The sequence below is a fragment of the Tamandua tetradactyla genome, chromosome 12 (genome assembly GCF_023851605.1).
Source record: "Tamandua tetradactyla isolate mTamTet1 chromosome 12, mTamTet1.pri, whole genome shotgun sequence".
In the NCBI taxonomy this organism is placed as follows: Eukaryota; Metazoa; Chordata; class Mammalia; order Pilosa; family Myrmecophagidae; genus Tamandua; species Tamandua tetradactyla.
Window position 1 is genome coordinate 35,774,801 of NC_135338.1, and position 21,902 is coordinate 35,796,702.

At 48.2% G+C, this 21,902-nt stretch overlaps 1 protein-coding gene across 2 annotated transcripts in view; it reads left to right on the forward strand.

The window, feature by feature from the left end:
• The window catches only part of ESRRB (estrogen related receptor beta), a 182,632-nt gene extending 165,402 nt beyond the window's left edge, over positions 1-17,230 (forward strand). For both annotated transcript variants that reach the window (XM_077123144.1, XM_077123143.1), the window contains exons 6-7: positions 8,155-8,424; positions 13,442-17,230. In XM_077123144.1, the coding sequence (XP_076979259.1) occupies positions 8,155-8,424; positions 13,442-13,686 (515 nt within the window). In that variant the 3' untranslated portion in view covers positions 13,687-17,230. The remainder of the gene's footprint in view (positions 1-8,154; positions 8,425-13,441) is intronic.
• Positions 17,231-21,902: the final 4,672 nt, after the last annotated feature.

Sequence of the window (21,902 nt, forward strand, 5' to 3'; positions counted from 1 at the left end):
GCCTTCCTGGGAAGAGGGGCTCACAGAGAGATGGATGGCACAGCGGTGGTTCTGGCTGAACCTTAGCTGGCAGGAAGCCTAGAATTCCCTCTGCAGGGAGCTCCTGGTGGTGTCCAGGATTCTGACTCAGGGGTGAGCTCACGGGGATCTGGGCTGGTGTGTCCTCACTAAGGAGCTCAGCCTCCTGGGATTATGCACTCAGGAGTTTCTGAATTTGCCCATTGCTGGTTCAGCACAGATAGGAGGTCAGGCCACTGCTTAAGACACCTCAGCCTGGATTGCTCCACTAACCCAGGGCCAAATCAGGTACAGCTACCCCGCCCCTGCGCCCACCCACCGGCTCACACTCCGCTTCTGGAGTGACCAGTTTCTGCATCAGAGCAAAGCTCAGGAGCGGCTGCTGGTGGCCCCCTGGGATGCTGCTCCCTTCTTATCTCAGACATGATCCATCCTTCTAACCTCCCAGCTTCGCACTACCTCCGAGGGAATGGAGGGAGACCAGGAGGCAGTACAGAGTGAGACCTGAAGACACTGTCTCCCTGCACCCATCCTTCTCTGTGCCTCCCCACCTCCCAGCGCCATCTCCAGCTTGTGGCTTTCAAACCAAGAGGGTGGTGAATAGAGCAAAGTGCTTTCTAAGGGCATAGATTTTGGAACGTGGCAGACCTGGGATCTGTTCCTAGTTCTACCCTTACTGGCCTTGTGAAAGGTATTTAATTTTTCTGAGCTTTAGTGTCTTTATCTGTAAAATGGGACCATAACCAAACACCCCTTGACCCCCACATGATAATTGGGAGGATGGCGCCCACTTGGCCCAGCCCCCACACATAATGAGTGCTTGATCAATGGCAGAGACTGTTACCACGGCTGTTGTTGTTATTAATTGCAATAAAAGCCTCTTTTCGTATTGTCATTTCTCCTTGTCCAAAGCTGAATTCTTTTTTTTTTTTGCATGGGCAGGCACTGGGAGTCAAACCTGTATCTCCAGCATGGCAGGGGAGAACTCTGCCTGCTGAGCCACTGTGACCTGCCCTGAATTCTTTTTGATCAAAAAATTAAATAAATAGAGGAGCTCATTTGTCTGTCTCAAACGCTAATTTGCCTATTTTGCATAAATCTGCATTCTGAATTATTTGGGCCTGACCTTCCAGTGTTTAAGGTAAAATTAATTAGTAGAGTCTCCTGCCATTGCATGTAAACTTCATAGTAAAGGCGATGATACATCAAGTGCCTGATATTTTTAAACTAATCAACTTAATCTCATCTCAGATTAGATGGAAAATTCATCCTAAGACTGGCTCAGTAGCCATTTCAGAGAGAGAGAGAGAGAGAACAGGTTGGGCATGGAGGATGCAAGTGGGGGCTGTACCCATATTGGCTCCAGGACATCTGGTTTCTGGCCAGACAGGAAGGACTGGTCACTCAGACTGCTCTGGAACAGACTTTGAGGAGGACCCCCAGCCCCCTTCCTGCAGCACAGGAAACCGTGTCATATACAGCAATAGCCTCCAGCCTCCCGCCCAGGGCTTGGCCTGGAGAGAGCCCCTTCACACTTGCTTTTGCATGCATTCATTAAGCACACACAGTGTGCAAGTTCTCTTGCTGTTGAGAGCTGTGGCTGATGCAAAGAATTAGAAAATTTCTGCCCCAAGAATCCCATGTGGGAATAAGATGGATATTTAACAAAACAGACTTTATTATGGAAAATTTCAAACACATACAAAAGTAGTTGCATAAAGAACGCCCCATCACCAGCTTCCGTCACTACCAACCCATGGCCCATCCTGTTTCATCTTTACCCCCACCCATTTCTCCCCTCCCTTTTCTCTGACATGACAAGGCAGATATTTAGAACACAGGGAGAAGAGGCAGATGATGGAATTTGGAGGCAGGAAGGCTCCGTGGGCTGCAGGGCGAGAGAGCAGAGCACGAGGTAGGCCTTCCGGAGCGATGGATGGGGCCCAGGTAGAAAAAACCCAGACGGACAATAAGATGCTGTGAACACAACTTCTCATGCTGCCACACAGAAGTCGATACATTCCAGGAGGCTGGCTGAGTTAGAAGGGTGGAGCGTTTGAATGCAAGCTCATGTCCCAGGATTCCCCTGCCTTTTGCTCATATTTTTAAACCTGCAGGACACTTTCACAAACTCCACAGGAAACTTGGGGCTGATTGTGATTTGCTCCAGAATAGCAGCTCCCCTGTTTTACATCGGAATGAACTCGGTCCTGTCCCAAACGCCAGGTCTTTACCCTGAGTTGAATGTTTGCAAGTGTTGGTTTGCCCAGAGGGCGAGCCCAAATCTTTAGTGTTCAGCTCTTATTCCCTTGAGTGAGAGATAAGGAGAGCCAGCCGTCTCTAATAGGCAATGGGTATCGCTTGATGAAAAGCAGCCTCAAAATGTTATTAGTCTGTTATCCTCCCCTCCAAGGCCACCTAGAGGCTACCTAGCCAGGAGGGGCTTCTCTTGCCTGACCCCTAGAGAGTCACCATTACCTTGGCTGCCGGCTGACGTTTGCAGAGCCCCTGCAGGGGGCCCCCAGAGGTCTCCTCCCCATGGGACCCTCTACAGACCCTGCTCCCGGGTAGTCACTGTTTGGCTCCCACTAGGGAGAGAAGAACGCCAGCGGCTGATGAAATATGGGCTGCCGAGTGACAGCAGCTGTGTCTGGAGTGGCCTCAGATCCTATAATTACATCTCCCTTTATTACCTCTGCTAATGGCCCTCCAGGTCGACAGAAACGATAATAAATTAACAGATTATGAACTCCACTTGCCACAAATTATGTGCTTTTTAAAAAAATTCTAGGGCTCCTGCTGCCAAACCCTTGGGGGGTGGAGGCTCTGGGAAGAGCCAGAATGTTCTTAGATCAGTTGGTGCGGATAAGACAACTGCCCTGGGGCAGCAGATCTCAAGGTGGCAGACCCAGAGTTGGGGAGGAAGGGGCTCTGGGCTGCAGCAGCCAGCCCGGGCAGGGTCCATTTGAGCCCCAGGGAGTGATGTGGTATGGGGTCAGGGGCTCTGGGCTGCAGCAGCCAGCCCGGGCAGGGTCCATTTGAGCCCCAGGGAGTGATGTGGTATGGGGTCAGAGCCAGTCCTCTGCTCCCAGAGGAACCCCTTTGTCCCAGAATTGCTGATTACTTCATGGAGAAGGAGACAGCCAATCACAGAATAACAGAGTGAAGGGTGTTTTAACTAAAGGACAGAGACGAGTGTTGTTTTGGCTTCATATAAGAGAATATATGCTCCTGGTAAAGATGTCAGGTGTGTCAGAGGGGTAGAGACTACCCCTAATCCCCTATTTCCTTTCCCCAGAGGGAAGCATCATCTGACTTTTTTTAAGTGTCCTTCTGAGACTTTCCAGTGCAGGTACAAACCTGTGTGTGAGGTTGTGTGTGTGTGGTTGTGTGTGTGTGTGTTTTCTTTCTTTCTACCCCCACCATGAGACCATATTATAACTTTTTGTTTACCTTTTTCATTTAATTATATGAAATACCAGTGCTGACCATGTACTAAGTGGTTCCCTAAATTCTCTGCACGCCTGTTCATTCAATCCCAACAACCCCATAAGGTTAGGTTCTATTTTTATTCCCATTTTATAGACGAGGCACAGAGAGGTTTGACTTGCCCAAGGTCACAGCCGGGGACCAGCTGGGATTGCAGGAGACTAACTACCTGGTCCTGGCCTTCTTCTCTCTTAACGGTTCAGTCTCCCTTACCCTCTTGGGCCATCTTCTTCCCACATCCACACGAACAGTTCTGCGTTGTCCTCATAGTGGCTTTTAAATGTAACTAATAATGGCATCAATTACATTTGTATAATAAAGACAGGTATTACACTCTTGGAGTAAATACAATCAATAATCACATAAACACCATTTTACTTTCATCTGTGCGTATTTATGCCTACTTTTCTTTTTGGGAGAAATTCCTAGCAGTGCAGTTGCTAGGTCCAAGCGAGCATGCTTTTCATTTTACTTTTGACTTGATTTTATTTTTGAGCATCTTAAACAATGACATAGTTCAATAGCCAAAAGTGGGCAAAAATGAATACACAAAAAAATCTCATGTTCATCTCTGCCCCCTCCCACTCCTACCTCCTAGAGGTAACTTTTTGCTTCGCATTTTTCCTTGTAGTGTTTCTTTTTGCAAGTATTTGAAAACATTTGAACTATGAAATATTAGAAAATATCAAATATTCTCTCCTCTTTCTTGCACAAAACGAAGCAGCCTATATACACTATTTGGAAGGTACATTTGAATTTTCAAAGCTACTTGTAGTTCCTTTTGAAGATGCTCAAGGAGAAAGAAAGAAATCAGGGGCCATATCACTATTCAGACCAGCCTGATACAGAGGTCTGGGCACAGATCTCACAGGTACATCCTTGGATGGTGACACAAAAGTTTCTAAGTCACTCTCTCCCTCCCTCCCACCACCTGCCCTTCCCTTCTCACCAAAGTGTAGGTCTATCTAGGTCTCTTATGGACACATACAATAGGCAAAGGCAGATAAAGTCAAACTTGAGTTCAAATGACTGAGTGGGTCCAATCAGACTCTCTTGTCACATTTCCTTGGCTGAGTGGTATTTGCACAATCTGACCTCTGAGCTGCTGAGTTTTATTGGGTGCCTGTTTTGCACCAGCCACAGAACCGGGCAGTGGGGGGCTATGAAGACGACCAGCGCAGTGTCCATGCTCCCAGGGAGCCCAGGGAGTAGGGAGCATAAGCTGTTTATCCATATGCACCGTGGTGGGTGCCTTGTCACATGTGCCCTTCAGAGCTCAGCCCCACAGTCTCCTCTTCCTCAGACCTTCCCTGTCTTGTTTGGGCCTCGCTCCCCGGTTTTGTATTCTCACAGCCTTACAGTGTGCCATGGGTCTTCTTCCAATTGCAATTTTACGTTGACTTGTTATTCTTGGTGTGCGTCTTTCTTGATTGTAAGCTCTGAAAGTCAGGGACCAGTTCTGGTTCAAGCTTACCATTCTGTTTCCAATGCCTCACACAAGACCTGGCACTTAGTAGGTGCTCAATAAATTCTTGCCTAATGAGTAGAGGACAGAAGCATGCTAGTAATGTTCTTCTAAAGATCATGATTGCATGATTAGATTCAAAGGGCTCTTTTCTCCTTTATTTGCAGAAGCCTAACTCTTCACCTTTCCTTTCTGCCGCCTTCCAATTCAATTGTCTATTAACTTCTTCCCTGTTCCCCTCTACATCTTCCCTCCCAGTCTTTGTGCTTTCAGACATCACCCCCCACCCCCACCAGCCCAATCCAACACCTCCCTACATTTACACACCCTCATGTGCAAGCTGATTGGTATCTGTTAATTAACGTCACCCAAGGCCTCTCTCCTACTCAGAGGCCGATAAGGGAAATTGGATGTCCATTTCTATCTATCTGTTATTGCCTCCTGGCTCCGCCGGCCACCTCAGGCAGCCACGCCCCCTCTCCCATGGCTGGAATCAGGATGAGAACACACATGCACGCACACCTGCCCCCTGTGCACTGCGGCCTCTCCCCGAAGATAGTGCAGCAATCCACAAGCCCACCTCATGGCGTGTCAGTATAATCGTTTTAGCCCTTTGTTGATCACCCATGGATTCCATCAGCCAGGTAGTGGGTGATCCAAGGCCCAGGCAGTGCAACTAGGACCAGGGAATCCTGTTGATCAAACCAGGAGGAAACTCATGGTAAAGGGCAGCCGGCTAAGAGAAGGGGGGCTAGCTCCAGGGGGTGAACAGTCCTGCACGAGGTGGAAAACTGTTAGAGACAGAGGACAACAGATGAGAGGTGGTGTAGACATGGAAGCCCAAAGAGGTGGGCGAATCTGGAAGCTCAGGCCCTCAGGTCTCCAGGCTTGTTCAAGACGATAAGAGAGTGATGCCTACAGGGAGCCAGTAACAGTGACAATATCAGTAACAGCTGCAGCATGGGTCTTGGTTTGCCTGAGCTGCTATGACAAATACCACATAGTGGGGTTAGCTTAACAACAGGAATTTATTGGTTCACAGTTTCGGAGGCTGGAAGTCCAAAGCCTCGGTGCTGGCAAGGCCATCCTTTTCTTGGAGTCTGTAGTGTTCTGATGCTGGCTTGCCACAGTCCTTGGGGTTCCTTGGCTGGCATCTCTGCTTTCTATTGCATGGCAAGCTCGCTGTCCTTGTGTCTGCTCTTCCAGTTTCCACCGACTTCTCGTTTCTTCCTGTGGTTCACTCGGACTTACTTTGTCCACATTTCATGAACCCATTTGTAAATAGACCTCTTGGAAGATGTGTTTCTCAGTTGATCAGCTGTGGACTCGTATATGAATAGGATCTTCTAAGATCCTATTGAAGTGTGACCCTACGGAATCAGGGTGAGCCTTAATCCTTATTCCTGGAGGCCTTATAGAAAGAGAGGAAATTTGGATGCAGTTAGTTGGAAAAAAAAACACAGGAAGAAGACAGATGTCAGCAGATGTTGGAAGACACAGAGGGAGAGCTTGCCATGTGATGGGAAACAGAGGGACAAGCCAAAGAACCCCAAGGATTGCAGTGAGCTGCAGACTACAGGGAGAAAGCATGGCCTTGTTGACACCTTGATTATGGCCTTCTAGCCCCCAGAACTATGAGCCAATAAATTCCTGTTGTAAAGCCAATCTGGTGTATGGTGCTTGTCATAGAAGCTCTGGCAAACTAAGACATGTGGCCACTGAGATTGCTAAGATTTGCTGAGGGCCCATCCCTGTGTGTGCAGAGTGGTGACAAGTGTAGCCCCATGAGGTTGGCACACCTTAAAACTGCAGCCAGGCAAGGGTAGAGCTATGTCAGCAAATGGAGGAAAACAAAATTACCCCTGAAAATCCCTTAAATTGCCTGTGATGTATAGTACAAATGGCTTTATGGATACTCTTCCTTCTTTCAGTAAGCCTACAATGGTCAGTTTTGTCCTCTGATGTTGGAACCAATCACCGAGACTCTGTTTAAACCCTGGTTAAATTACTGGCTTGTGTTTAGTGGCCAAGATGTCTAAAAATGTATTATTTCCCTCCCTCCCTCTCTCTTTTCCTTCCTTTCATTCTCTCTGTCTCCGTCTTTCCTTTTCTTTCTTTGTTTCCTGTAAATGGAGCTTCACTGAATTTGCCTAAATTAAGTGCAGCTACGATGCTATTCCAGCATATAATTATTATTTTATGGATGAAGATTTTAATCTCACCATCAATAATAGTAGTAAACTATTAGCTCAGTAGATTCTTCCAATGTTCTATAATCATTGTCTCATTTAGCCACGCCCCCACCCCCACTCTCCAAAGCAAGCACCATTCTTATACCCATTTCATAGATGAGGAAGCTGAGGTTTGAGAAATTATGTGACTTTCACAGCAAGTAAATGGGGAGGTGGGATTCAAACCCAGGCAATCTCCAGAGCACAGTGGACAAGACTGGGCCATAACTATAGAGCCATCCCTACCCCAGCCTTCTTTCACTAGGGAGTCACTTCCTTCTCACCAGCAGGGGGACACGCTTTCAAGCTCATGGAATGCAGGACTGTGGAGTCATTAGGTGAAAAGCAATGGCTCGTGCTGATGGGGTCCCTAGAGGACAGACTGCCCTCTCAGAAAGTGCCCTCTGACCTGGGGCTCTTGAGCTCCTAGCAGCCCCCCGCTGTTGTCACTGGGCCTGTGTTGGCCAGAAACAGCTGAGCTTGGACCAGTGAACCCAAGCCCAGTTACGAGTCTGCATCGCATAGAGGTTCAGAGGTCATTTCAAACACCAGAGCCTCTCCCATTTGGAGTAGAGAGGGGGGACTTGGAAATTCCCCAAAAAGGAAGGGGCCCGTGACTCCCATTTCCTGTCTCTGCTATGAATTCAGTAACTCCCTAATTTCCAAATGCATTTGAGTAATCAAAAAGCCTCTACAGGTATTTGAAAACTACCGCAGGGCAAATAATAATAAAAACAGCTGCCGGCATCGGCTGAGAGCTTATGATGTCAGCCTTCCTGGGAATTCCGGGTCTGACTCCTTCACCCAGTCACTAAGCTGGCACCGGGAGGGGCCCCCCGGGCAGGGTGCACAGTTGTCCGGGACCCGCCCGGCCCTCGAGGCAGCCCCGGGGAGACCCCGGACCCGCCCTTCCCCCGTCGTGACCCTTGCCCCCTACCCCCTTCCCCGCAGGCTTCTCGAGTCTTTCTCTGGGGGACCAGATGAGCCTGCTGCAGAGCGCCTGGATGGAGATTCTCATCCTGGGCATCGTGTACCGCTCGCTGCCCTACGACGACAGGCTGGTGTACGCGGAGGACTACATCATGGACGAGGAGCACTCCCGCCTCGCCGGGCTGCTCGAGCTCTACCGGGCCATCCTGCAGCTGGTGCGCAGGTACAAGAAGCTCAAAGTGGAGAAGGAGGAGTTTGTGACACTCAAGGCCCTGGCGCTCGCCAACTCAGGTAAAGGGCAGGTATGGGGTGCGGGGGGAGGGCATCTGTGCCCCAGGGCCACCCGCGAGGCCCTGGGAAGACCGGAAGACGCTGGGGCTTCTTGTCACCAGACGGGAGCTGTGCTGCTAAGCGGGTCCGCGGTAATGAGCCTGCTGAGCCACAGCTGTTTTGTTTTTTTTATATCTGATTCCCAAGAGCAAATTTATTCAGCAATAATAATTCTTCATTGAACTTTTGTTTTTCCAGAATCTCAACCATTTGTATATTACATAGAACAAATGCTGTATCTGGAAGTTAAGAGGAACCTTTCAGCATTTATTCTTTTGAGGTTTTCTTATGACAAGAACATAGAGATATTTTGCTTTGTGCTCTTTCTTTTTCTTTTTTTTAACGTTTTTATTGTATAGTGTAACATATACAAAAAAGTAAAAAAGCAATAGTTTTCAAAGCACCCTTCAACAAGTAGTTACAGGACAGATCCCAGAGTTTGCCATGGGCTGCCATACCGTCCTCTCAGATTTTTCCTTCTAGCTGCTCCAGAATATAGGAGGCTAGAAGGCTTAAATATTTTTTTTTATCACCGCAATCGACTTTTTTTTCTTTCTTTTTTTGTGAAAAATAACATATACACAAAAAAGCAATAAATTTCAAAGCACAGCACCACAATTAGTTGTAGAACATATTTCAGAGTTTGACATGAGTTACAATTCCACAATTTTAGGTTTGTACTTTTTTTCCCCCATGATCAAATGGGATTTATTCAAGGAATTTACAGATGGTTTAACATAAGAAAATCAATCCATGCAAAGAAATCACATTAATAGAATGGAGGAAAAAGAACATTTGATAATCTCAGTTGATGCTGAAAAGGCACAGGTTTATACCTTTAACTGAGTCACAACTTTTTAAATCACGGTGTAACACAGTTCTCTTCAAAGAACCTGGAATGAAGAACCAGTTTTTAAATTAAAAAAAAATTTTCAATCCATTGTGAACTGACCGTTTTGTAAAATACAGTAAAAATGAGTTAGACAAATGAAATAAAGATATGTATAAAACACAAGGCCAATTTAAAAAATATTAGATTCAACAGACATAAAATTTATTCTGCCCAATTGCTACAAAGTTTCTAAATGCTTATTTTCTATTTCTATACCTATCTTACCAGGGAGGGTAGCAGACACAGGGCGCCCAGAACTGTCTGAGCCACACACTGAGTAGCACTGGCTTAAAGCACATTCTTTGGAGTCAGTTAGACCTGAGTTCAAATCCTGCTTCTGCTACCTACTTGCCAAGTGTCAAATGACCTCTCTTCTCTGGGCCTCAGCTTTCTCATATTTAAACTAGGGAGAGCAACAGTTTGTGGCAAATACAAGTAGGAAATAATGCCTGTAATATCCCCAGCATGGGGCCTGGCACAGACTGGGCATTCAATGCTGTCTAGTTCGCCGTCTTTTGGTGCAGCTCTGCCAAGTGTAGTGCTGGGGGCCTGGGAACATGAAGCTGGTTGGATGCAGCCCCCGCCCTCAGGGAGCTTTCCATCCAGTAGGGGAGATAAGGCGTGAACATGAACATACCAGAGAGAGAGAAGGTGAGCTGGAGCATAAGGGAGGCTCCCATGAAGGGCTTGGGATGTTTCAAGGAGGGAGATATAAATCACGGTCTGCTGGGGAGGTAGAATTTGAGCTGGTTCTTAAAGCAAGGGGACATTCAGGAGGGCAGGAAGAGAGAGAATAAGAGTTCAAGGGGTACTATCAAGGAAATGGGGGAGGACAGGCCTATTTGGAGGTAAAGGGAGAAAAGCAGTTTGGGATCAGGCCAGAGGCTTCAGGGTTGACAGGGATTGGACTGTTAACAGAGTCAGTACAGGGGAGCTATGAAAGGTTGTAGAGGAGTGACCTGCCCCAAGCAGCAAGATCAGAAAATCACATAGGCAGTGGCAGGGAGAGATGGGCAGATGGGGCAGGTGGCAACTGAGGTGGTCCCTATAGGAGAGAGCCCAAGGGCCACTGTGAGGCTGAGTGGATGGGACAGGATGACCCAGCCCTCCATGGGTCTCAGCGGCTCTGGGGACTGAAGCTAAACAGAGAGCAAAGCGCACAGATGCTGGCCCCGAACCCCAGCCCCGTGGGAGTCTGCTGGCCGTCTTTCACCTTGCATTCCAGCCTTCTCAAGGCTGCCTGACAGCAGAAAAAATTCATAGCCATTGATTTTGTAATTAACAGTTTATCAATGCCATCGATACAGACTTGCTGATGGATTGCGAAGAAATTAATCTTGCAATGTTATTTTATTTCATTTTTAGTTAAAGGCAGCTGCCAACTTTGGCCTCCTTGGAGAGGTGGGGGAGGAGGGAGGATGGGAGAGGGGACAAGCGGGAGTCAGGGAGTTTGGATGGTTAGTTCTGGGCCTTTAAGGGACCTGCCTCATTTCGGGTGAGTACTCTATAAAAGGGCAGAAGCTGTGGCAATGGAGTCACGCCCCATCTCCCAATGGCTAAGAGGTCGTTAGTATTGGGGGGCAGAAAAAATGTGGAGGAAACTTGGGTATGTGACCAGTGACATCCCAGCCCTGCAAGAGCACTGCTCCCAGTCTAAGTCCCCACAATAATGATAATAATAGCTAACATTTATTATATGCTTACAAGTGCCAGGTGATGTGCTTTTTCCTTTAATCCTCACCACCATGCTACAAGGCACACGCTTTTTAAAAATATATATTTTTTTTATTGAGAAATCTTCAAACACTAACAGTCCATCCAAAGCATACAGCCAGTGGCTCACAGTATCATCACATAGTTGTGTATTCATCACCATGGTCATTTTTAGAACATTTGCATTACTCCAGAAAAAGAAATAAAAAGAAAAAACTCATACATCTTATATCCCATACCCCTCCCTCTCATTGACCACTAGTATTGCAATCTATCCATTTTTTTATCCTTTATCTCCCCCTATTATTTATTTATTTTCATCCTTATTTTTTTACTCTTCTGTCCATACCACGGATAAAAGGAACTTCAAACACAAGGTCTTCACAATTACCCAGTTACATTGTAAAAGCTATATAGTTAGATAATCATCTTCAAGGATCAAAGCTGCCGGAACACAGTTCAACAATTTCAGGTACTTCCCTCACCCGAATGCATCATAAACTAAAAAGGGATGTTTCTATAATGGATAAAAATAACCTCCAGGATAACCTCTCAACTGTTTAAATACCTCAGCCACTGAAACTTTATTTTGTCTCATTTCTCTCTTTCCCCTTTTGGGCAAGAAGGCTTTCTCAATCCCGTGATACTAGGTCCTGGCTCATCCTGGGAGCCCTTTCCAACATTGTCAGGGAGATTTACACCCCTGGGAGTTATGTTCCATGGAGGTGGGTAGGGCAGTGAGTTCACCTGCCAAGTTTTATCCCTACCTTTTTGAGGATTTCAGTAAGCTCACCCAGCCTTTTTGACAGCCCTATGCCAGAACTTCTGAGGAAAGGGGGGTGTGCATCACTGAGCCATACAGTTCAGGGTGGTGGCCCAGAATCATTAAGAAACGTCAAAAGAATGCTTGGTATTTTCCCCCAATCTGGGTAGTAGGTTCTAGGCTCTAACCTAATTGGAACCCAGCTGTTAGCTGGAAATTCCCTACCCCTTTGAGATTTAGCTAAGTTTTCTTTGAACCTCCAACGCATGGTGCGAATCCAAAGCCCTCTCAACAGCTCTCTCCACATCATGCCCTGTGTGTCCAGCCATGCTTTCTCACTACCAGACTCAGAGCTGAGCCCTTTCACCCCCTACTCTGTAACCAGCATGGTGTAAGGTTAGTAATTACACTGAGGAGGTGATATTGGTAGTGGCAGCTGCTGTAGTAGAGATGGTGGTGGTGGTGGTGGTGATGGTGGTGATGATGGTGATGGTGGTGGTGGTGATGGTGGCAATCGTGGCAGCGATGATGGTGGTGATGATGGTGTTGGTGGTGATGGTGGTGGTGATGGTGGTGATGGTGGTGATGGTGATGGTGGTGATGGTGGTGGTGGTGGTGGTGGTGACAATGGTGGTGGTGATGGTGGTGGTGGTGATGATGGTGGTGATGGTGGTGGTAATGGTGATGATGGTGGCGACGAAGGTGGTGATGGTGGTGGTAATGGTGATGATGGTAGTGGTGGTGATGGTGATGGTGGTGATGATGGTGATGGTGGTGATGGTGGTGGTGATGGTGGTGATGGTGGTGATGGTGACAATGGTGGTGGTGGTGGTGATGATGATGGTGGCAATGAGGGTGGTGATGATGGTGATGATGGTGGTGGTGGTGGTGATGGTGGTGATGGTGGTGGTGATGGTAATGGTGGTGGTGATGGTGGTGGTGGTGGTGACAATGGTGGTGGTGATGGTGGTGATGACGGTGATGGTGGTGGTGATGGTGGTGGTGGTGGTGACAATGGTGGTGGTGGTGGTGGTGATGGTGGCAACGAAGGTGGTGATGGTGGTGGTGATGGTGATGATGGTGGTGGTGGTGGTGCTGCTGCTGCTGCAATTGCTAGTTAGGTAATTTGTGCCAAGTGGTATTCTAAGCTCTTGACTTGTATTAACTCCTTAACCCCTTGAGGTAAGTATGGCTACTATCCACTTTCACAAATAAGGAAAATGAGGCATAGAGAAGTTAAAAACTTGCCTAAAGGCATAAACTAACAAATGAGGAAGGCAAGACTCCAATCTGCAGTCTGGTTCCAGAGTCCATCTGTTCCCTCAAGGTGACTGTCGGATCTCCTCACATTCAAGCCCTTTGGGGTCTCTGCTGCCACCTCTTGGTAATTTGCTAGGAAATGTCCTCCATAGATGTAGGTCTGAGCCCTAGCTCCATCGTTAGCCTCTGTGACTTCAGGCTGTCAGTTTAACCTCTCTGAGCTTTGGTTTCCCTCTTGGTGTAATGAAGATTTTGAACACAAAGCTGCCTGTGTGCATTCTGGATCTGAAGCAGAGGCCCAAGGGCCTCACGGTGGCCCATCCGGCTAACGCTTGTCTCTGTGTCTGCAGACTCCATGTACATTGAAGACCTGGAGGCTGTGCAGAAGCTGCAGGACCTGCTGCATGAGGCGCTGCAGGACTACGAGCTGAGCCAGCGCCACGAGGAGCCACGGAGGACGGGCAAGCTGCTGCTCACGCTGCCCCTGCTACGGCAGACGGCTGCCAAGGCTGTGCAGCACTTCTACAGCGTCAAACTGCAGGGCAAAGTGCCCATGCACAAACTCTTCCTGGAGATGCTGGAGGCCAAGGTCTGATGGCCTAGCACACAGACCAGCTCCCGCCCATAGACGGACAGACCACCGCTGAAAGCTCCACAGCCACCAGCCTCGACCTTCACCCCCTGTATCATGGCTATGAGCAGTCCCAGAGGAAGGGGGGGAAGTTTAGCCTGCCTCCAGGTCGTGTGTGCGCAGACTTCTGAGGGCAGCAGGGGTGGGAGGGCAGGGCGTGGGGCTCATCTGTAACCTGCTTTTTCTTTGGTATGATTTTCCCTGTCCATGGGCAGTGCTGAGGCCTGAGCCAGGGCTAACTCCCCTTGGGACTGGAGACACTGGAGGAAGCACCCACCTTTCCCCAACAAACCACCAAGAGGCAGCATGCACATTTCCTAACTCCCACCTCCTGCCTTCCTGTCCGTGGTCTGGGCAGGTAGTGCTCAGGGCCCAGGGCTCCAGCAAACTCAGGTTCGGTACCACCTGGAGGTTCTCCTTTTCCTGAGGACAGGTGCTCAAGGGATGACAGCATCTCTCTTGCCAAGGGCCTGCCTACTCCAAGGTCCTCTGGGGAGGGCTGCCCATTCCACAGTCCAGTTGGCCCCATCCTTCCCTCTGTCCTCTCAGCAATCAGCCAGGGCTCCTCTACAGAAAAATAGTGGCCAGAACTCATGTGTCCTCCTGGGCATCCCAACCCTTGGTGCACACCTTCCTGTGTGTCGCCACCTATACCAGTGCCCACCTGTCCTCTTCTCCTCCCCAGGAGCCCCCCTGCTGCTTCCTGCCCCTACCTCAGAGCTCACTCATGGGCTCAGCCAGCAAGGGTAATTTCAGGGTCTTTAGAAGGGAACAGCGCTGGTCCAGAGAACAGCAGGGTCCAGGCCACACTCCCCAGAAATGCTCTTCTGCTTCTCCCCCAGCTGTCCCCCACCACCCCCATTAGCCTTAAAGGCAGGGTCAGTCTAGGCAGGCCTGTGGGCAGTGGGGGATGTACAGGTGCTTGGCCCCATCTGAGAGCACCACCCTGGGAACCCCAGTTCTAGGCTGGCAGTCCTGGATGATGAGGACAGGATGGAGTGAAGCCCAAACCAATCTCTGCAGAGCACAGAAAGTCCCAGAAGCAGAGATGAGCCAGCAGGGGAAACCTGAAGAGGTGGAGCTTAGTGGAGGTCACCTAATGCATCTTGGTTTCCAGGAACAGTTGACACCAGTGACACTCACCCCTACATTACAAAGGGTTGGGCCCATCAGTACCCACAAGGAGGGGTGCCTCAACCCCCTTGGGCTAAGAAGGTTGCTCTAGCTCAGCTCTCTTGGACACACCTGGTGGAACCTCCATAATCCTGGCTGCTGTGTAGAGTGACCCACCACCCCCTATTTGCCTAGGGCTTTCCTAGGTATAGCACTGAAACTCCCATGTCTAGGGAAACCCCTGAGTCCCACCCAACTGGGACAGTTTGGTCACCTTACCTCTGTGAGTTGTTGCAGAAGTCAGCTTTAGCCCAGTCAAGGGGCAGCCCTGAATACCCAGTCCAGTGCTGACTTAGATGATCTCCCCTGGGTTTCAGGCATGATAGGTGTGAAATGTGCCCCTTCCACTCCACTGCCTTCTAAAACAGAGGTCAAAGCAACCCTACTTGGACACCTTTTCTGGGGAATCCCTAACCCACACCCCATTCTACCCCAACCTCCCCTCACCTGAAAAGGCAGACAGATTTCACAACCATCACTAGGGCACTGGGGCAGAAGCGCCATTTACTCAGCTATCCTGGTCCTGTGGGAGGCCAGACACCCTGTTCCATGGCCCCCACCACTGCTTTTCCATCAGAAGCAGCTGCTGGTTTGAACTGCCTTCCCGAAACTTCTCAGCCTGAACTTCAGTGCTGAGATGTTCTAACAGCTTCCCACACAGGAGGGCTTGCTAAACCCCAGCAAGCTGCAGAGTTGCTCTAGGATTTTGCACTCACATAGAAAGTTTCAAGGATCCAGGAGACCTTACAGCCCCGCGAAGTGTGCTCCTCCCCCCTCCCTCTTGTCTCTGGAAAAGCCAAGGCCTGAGATTTGGCAAGTCGACATAGGACTCTGATCTGGGAAGCTTTATCCTCTAGCTCTCTGGACAGTCCCTACTAAGATCCCTGTTGTCCCTGATCCAGGTGGACATACATTCAAAGAAAAGGCCCCTGGGCTACAACACATAAGATTAAGGGGCTGTGCCCGAAGGCTCTGAACTGGAGAAACCTCACAGCAAGAGAATTTGGGGTCTGGCCTGTGGGAGTCTCCCTAGCCTCTTTCTCTGTGCTGTCTGCTGGCAAGAAGAGGCAGGCAGCAGTGGCCCATGTGCCCTGTTCACAGCACCCCACTCCCTGCTCAGGCATGAGCACCAGGGCTGTCAGCCAGTCCAGGCAGAGGCTTGTCCACAGCGGGTGCTTGCAGTCCTTCTTTTCTAGGAAAAGGCATCTCTGGCTAACTGCATGACAGTTAGGGGCTGGCTCAGTAAGGTTCAGATGGGTGGGTGTTGAATGCCCATGGCAGCTTTGCCTCACTGAATCTAGGGCTTCTGTAGTGGCCCAGAATTACACGCCACGTCCAGCAGACAAAGAGGGGACAAAGGTCCTGATGGTTTGGTGCCAAGAAGGTGAAGCTGCTTTTACACTAAAGAGTCCCATTGCAACAGAAACAGTTGGTGACAGCAGGAACTCAGTCCAGTGCGGAAGCCCCAGGCATGTACTTGGCTCCTTTGGACACTCAGAAAAACATGTTAGGGGCTAACTTCTTTGTTGGCAGCCCAGCCTGGCCAGGTGAGGGACCTCTAAGGAGAGAGAGACACATCTTAGTGGGAGGTGGTGACGTAAGGAGGATTTAGGATCCCCTCTCCCCCAGAAAGAGCAGAACTCGATTATCCCCTTAACTGCCATTCCCGGAACATCTGTAAAGAGGAAATAGCCCTTCTCACTCATACTCACTGATCCAGGTCCTTGGAAACAAACCAAGAATAAAATATAAAAATCCAACCATGGAGAGACGGTATTGGCTGGGTGCTTTTTGGTGTCCCCGTCCCCATCCTTTCTAAAGCTTCCAGACCGGCGCCCGGGAATCTGCAGAGCACGTCCTAGGTTTTGCATACAAGAAACTGATTTTTATTTCCCAGGGCTCAACTGAAGGATAAAGCAAGAGGCTCTGAACACCAGAGCAGGGCGTCAGGAGGCCGAGCAGGGCCTTGGAGGAACTTGCACCCTGTTTCCAGAGCCACTGTTCCTCCAGCTGCCCCTCCCCACCCCATGCAGATGGGAAAAGTGGAGGGTGACAGACTTCTGAAGCAGAAGGGCCCGGAATCCATGCCCATGGAACAGCACCAAAGAAAAGCACTATGTGGAGAGATGGTTTTATTTTCTAATGATGATATGGCTGGAATGGCTTCTTAAGATGTATATATTTTTTAAAATGGCAGCCCCTCATTGCAGCATCACTCACTCACCTGTACAGATTTCTGCCTCTGTATATGTTCTCCCAAAGACCCCCATGTAAGTCAGATGCCCTGGGATTCGTCTATCCTGGTCCTATGTATCTGGAATCTAATAAATAAGGAAAGGCCAATTGTAGATTATCTTTCTAGGCTCTCTGTCCCGTGGAAAAGCATTGCCCTCAGGTATCAAACTGATGCTAGGAGAGACCATCAGGAGAACAAACACTGGCCTCAGAGTTCTCTGGCGATTCATGCGAACATCAGCATGCTTTGAAGTGTATTAATCAGCAAAATTCAGGAATGCGATTTGAAGAGTGCAATGCACTCTTATTTTCATGAATGCCAGAGAAATGAAACATCAGCTACATGTTCAAAACAATGAACCCAAACCAATTCATCGGCTTAGGATTTGAAACGCATGTGTGCATGCATGCACATACATGGACTGGACAGAGAGTCCACATATTGTCCCTGAACACAATCAGGATGAGTCAGAAGCAGACAGGAGGGGCAGAGAGAGATCAAACAGGACTATATTAGGCTGCTTTCTGTTGCAGGTAAGAGACTCCCCAGCTTATACTGGTTTACTGGATTTATTGCCTTGGGTGTATGCGAAGTGCAGAAGAAAATTCCTGTGCTTCATTCTGTACCCCAATGGTTTTCGTGTCTATCCAATAACAAACCATTATGATCAGCTGGGAGTGGGACCAAGTCCACCCGATAGCCTAACTGCAACATAATGGGAAAGGGGCGGGTTGAAGGCTAGGAGCCAGGCAGCCAACTAGGATGCCTTAGAACCCACATGTGTTCAGCTCAGGATATAACGAGCTGTCTGTAAATTACCTGGAAGCTGTGAAGCTCCTGGAAGATAAGAACTACACAGTAGGCCTTGTGCTCAGTGCCGAGCAAGTCTAATGGACGATGTGTGCTGAACACCGGTAGAGATGCAATTGCCCAGTCTGTGGGTTGGTCTTAGGGAATTTCCCAATTCAGCTTCACAACATTTGATGCCTGTGTACACATGCGCCTGCACACACACCGGGTATTCAGACGCTACCTTAAGAAAAAATGATTTGAAAACACCCATGACATCACATAACACAAAATAGAAATATTTCTGGGATTATCTGTATTTTAGGATTTTCTCTGTTACTTCTTACATTCTTACAGACAATTGTGATCAGACTAGTTAATAGCTCGTTTTTCTCAGAGACTTATCTCCTTCATCCATTTCTTATCATTCATTCTCTAAATATTCTCCCCTTTTGTTAGCAAAAGAAGTGAAGTTGCAAAGAAAGGGTAAAAAAATAAAGCACACACACAGCTAAGAGCATTCCTTTAGTCATTCACTTGACAAATTTTTATAGAGGGTCTCCCTGTGCTAGACATTGTTCTGGGTACTGGGAGATATTAATAAAGAAAAAATAATCCTTATCTTCATGAAGACCACACTCTAATGGAAATAAGAGACAATAACCACAAGCACAATGAATAAGTATATAGGTCCCTAGAATGTGATATGGTTCATGAGCGGGAAGAGCAGAGAATGGGGGATCAGAAATATGAGGGATAGATAAGATTTTAAAAGGGATAGGTAGATCAGCCTCAGTGGGAACATTACATTGAAGAACAAGCTGAATAAAGTAACAGGGTTGGTCATATGGATGTCTGGAGGTCATGTGGATGTCTCCAAGCAGAGAGAATAACCAGTGCAGAGACCCTGGATGGGAGAATGTCTGGTGTGATCAGTGGAACATCAAGAAAGCGAGGGTGGCTCAAGTGGGATAAGGGAGACTGAGGCAAATCATTGAAGGGATGTGGATGTGAGGCCATAGGAAGTGGGGATCCAGTGGAAGGTTGTGAATAAAGGGATAATGTGGTAACACATTTCAACAGATGTCCTTGGTGGCTGTGTTAAAAACAGACCACTGTAGGGCAAGAGTGAAAGCAGAGAGACCATCTAGGTGAGGTGACCATAGCTTGGACGAAAGCTGTAGGAGCACCAGTGTTAAGCGGTTGGACTCTGGACTTCTTGTGAAGCCACCAGCATTTGCTGATGGGTTGCATGTGGATATGAAAGAAAGGAGACTTGGGTGATTCCACAATGTTTGGCCTTAGCAACTAGAAGAGTCTTATCAACCATTGAGATGTGAAAGAGTGAGGGGGAGGCAAGTTTGGGGGTCTCATGGGAGAATCAACCCTATTCAATTTGAGATGACTATTGGATGTCCAAGGGGAGACAACAAGAAGGCTGTGGGATCAGCTAATTAGGAAATGTGGAATTAACTTCCCTCAATACCAGATACTAGCTCTGGCAATCTTTATCAGCTGTGAATTCCTCTTATACCTAGTCAACAGCTTCCCTTGCTCTGTACATAGCTTCAAAAGCAGAAAGTAAAATACATCTTAGAAACAGATTTTTGGAGCAGAAGGAGCTTAGTAATCACCTTTTTATGTAATTATTTGACAGTTGAGAGAAATGAACCTAAAGGGATTTTCTGGGGAAAAATAGACCCTTGATGGAAGAATTATAACTATAACTTTGTCTTTGATTCTCAAAAACAGTTTGGGGTCCTGGGAAGCACTCTGGACTGGGAAGTGCCCAACTCTTTGACCTGATTTAGACCACAGATTCTCAACTGGGGATTAATTTGCCCTCCAGGGGACATTAGCAAAGTATGGAGACAGTTTTGATTGTCACAGTTGTGGGGTAGGGGAGTGCTGTAGGCATCTAGTTGGTAGAGACCAGCAATACTAAACATCCTGCAACGCAGAGGACATCCTCACCCAATTTACTGTGGCTTACGTGACCCATATGTCAATAGCACTTGTATTGAGAAACCCTGATTTAGATGTACTCTGAGAGTCATTCTTCTAGAAAGGCCCCTGTCTTGCACCCAGGTTTCCAAGGAACAAAATTTTGGTGTCTAGATTCCATTACCAAGCTCCGTCCACTACTAGTTACCACCTCTACCTCACCTGGGCAAGCATCCCCGAATTCTGCATGAATGGTTCCTGTTCAAACTCAACCTATAGGTTCAAAGACAGAGCGCTCTGGTCCTGCAGTCTCTCTCTGTTACTCCATGACCTGGTTGCCTTTTATAAGTAAGCTTTGGTTTTGTAAAGCATGAGAGCATCTGTGTCTTCATGTCTGTTTCGGTTTAGTAAAGCTGCTGGAATGCAATATACCAGAAATGGGTTGGCCTTTTCAAAGGGGATTTATTGTTACAAACGTACAGTTCTAAGGCCAGGAAGGTGTCCCAATGAAGGCATCAACAGGATGATACCTGGACTCTGAAGAAAGACCGCCAGCATCTGGGCACCTCTGTCATCAGGGAAGGCACATGCCTGGTGTCTGCCTGTCCTTGCTCCCTACTCTGTTACTCTCAGCTTCTCATTCCGGTGGCTTTCTCTCTATGCTGTGGGTCTTCTGTTAGTATCTCCAGGGTAAACTCTGGATTTCATCTCTTAGCTTCCCTTGGCTCTCTCCAGGTTCTGGCTCTTTCAGTTTCTATGAGTCCTTTTCTTAGCATCTCCCAGGGCTCTTCTGTCTCCAAACATCTGTGTTTCCTCCAAAATGTCTCCCTCTTACAGGACTCCAGTAAGCACATTAAGATCCACTTGAATGGGTGGGGTCACCTCTCCATGGAAACAACCTAATCAAGAGGTCCCACCTAACAATAGGCCTGCCTCCACAAGATTGTACTAAAAGACCTTTCTTCCCCCCCTAGGGTACATAACAGTTTCAAACTAGCACAATATCTGATAGCAGTAGGGACCCTTTTCTGGCAGGCCTATGTGCTCCCTGTTAAACGGTGCTAAGAGTAAAGGTGACTCCATAACCTCCTCTTCCTCACCTCTAGCAGCCTTAGCCATGACTGCTCCTCTATTTCTGCCCCACCCAACCACCACACCTGTGTACCTGTGCCAGGGCCCCACCTACCTGACATCACCCGACCCTAACCCACATCCCACTACCCCCGTGTGCCCCACCCTTACAAACTCATACATCCATATTCTGGCCCCCCTGGAGCCCTTCCCCTGTGCAAAGAAACACCTGCACCCTGCCCTCCCTGTGCCCCGACCTCTATGCCCCATAACCCACATCCTGATACCATAATGACCCACATGCTCCACCCACATCCTGCCTGCGCGCCAGCCCCCATGCACCCACGCAGCACCCCATCCAGCTCCCTCTATACCCTACCTCTGTGTCCCCCACGCCACACCCTGCTCCTGTGCTTCAAGGCCTGCCTGAGCAGCACCCAGCCCCCCTAGCCCCCATCATACCTCCACAACCCCACGCCCCCCATGCACATAGCACCCTTGACCCATGCCTATACCTGCGCCACAATCTGTCACCGCACTGTTGTGCCCTGCCCCATGTCCCATATTTTGCTTCATATCCATCCCACAAATACAAAGCTTTAGACGACTGAAGGAAATCAACTTCCAAAATAACCCTAGCAAGATATTTACATGCTGCAAAAGCAGCAGAAGATCACTAAGCACATCAAGATGCAGACAGATATAGCCCAGCCTAATGACCAAATTAAAACACAGGAGGAGACACAGACTTTGGAATAACTAATCAAAGGTGTTCATATAACTCTAAATCAATGGGATGGCTAATGACATAAAGGAGATCAAGAAAGACACTAGAAGAGCATAGAAGGAATTTGAAAAACTCAATAGAAAAATAGCGTACATCACAGAGATTAAAGATGCTGTGACCAAATAAAAATATGCTAGAGACACACAACAACAGATCTGAAGAGGCAGAAGAAAGAATAAG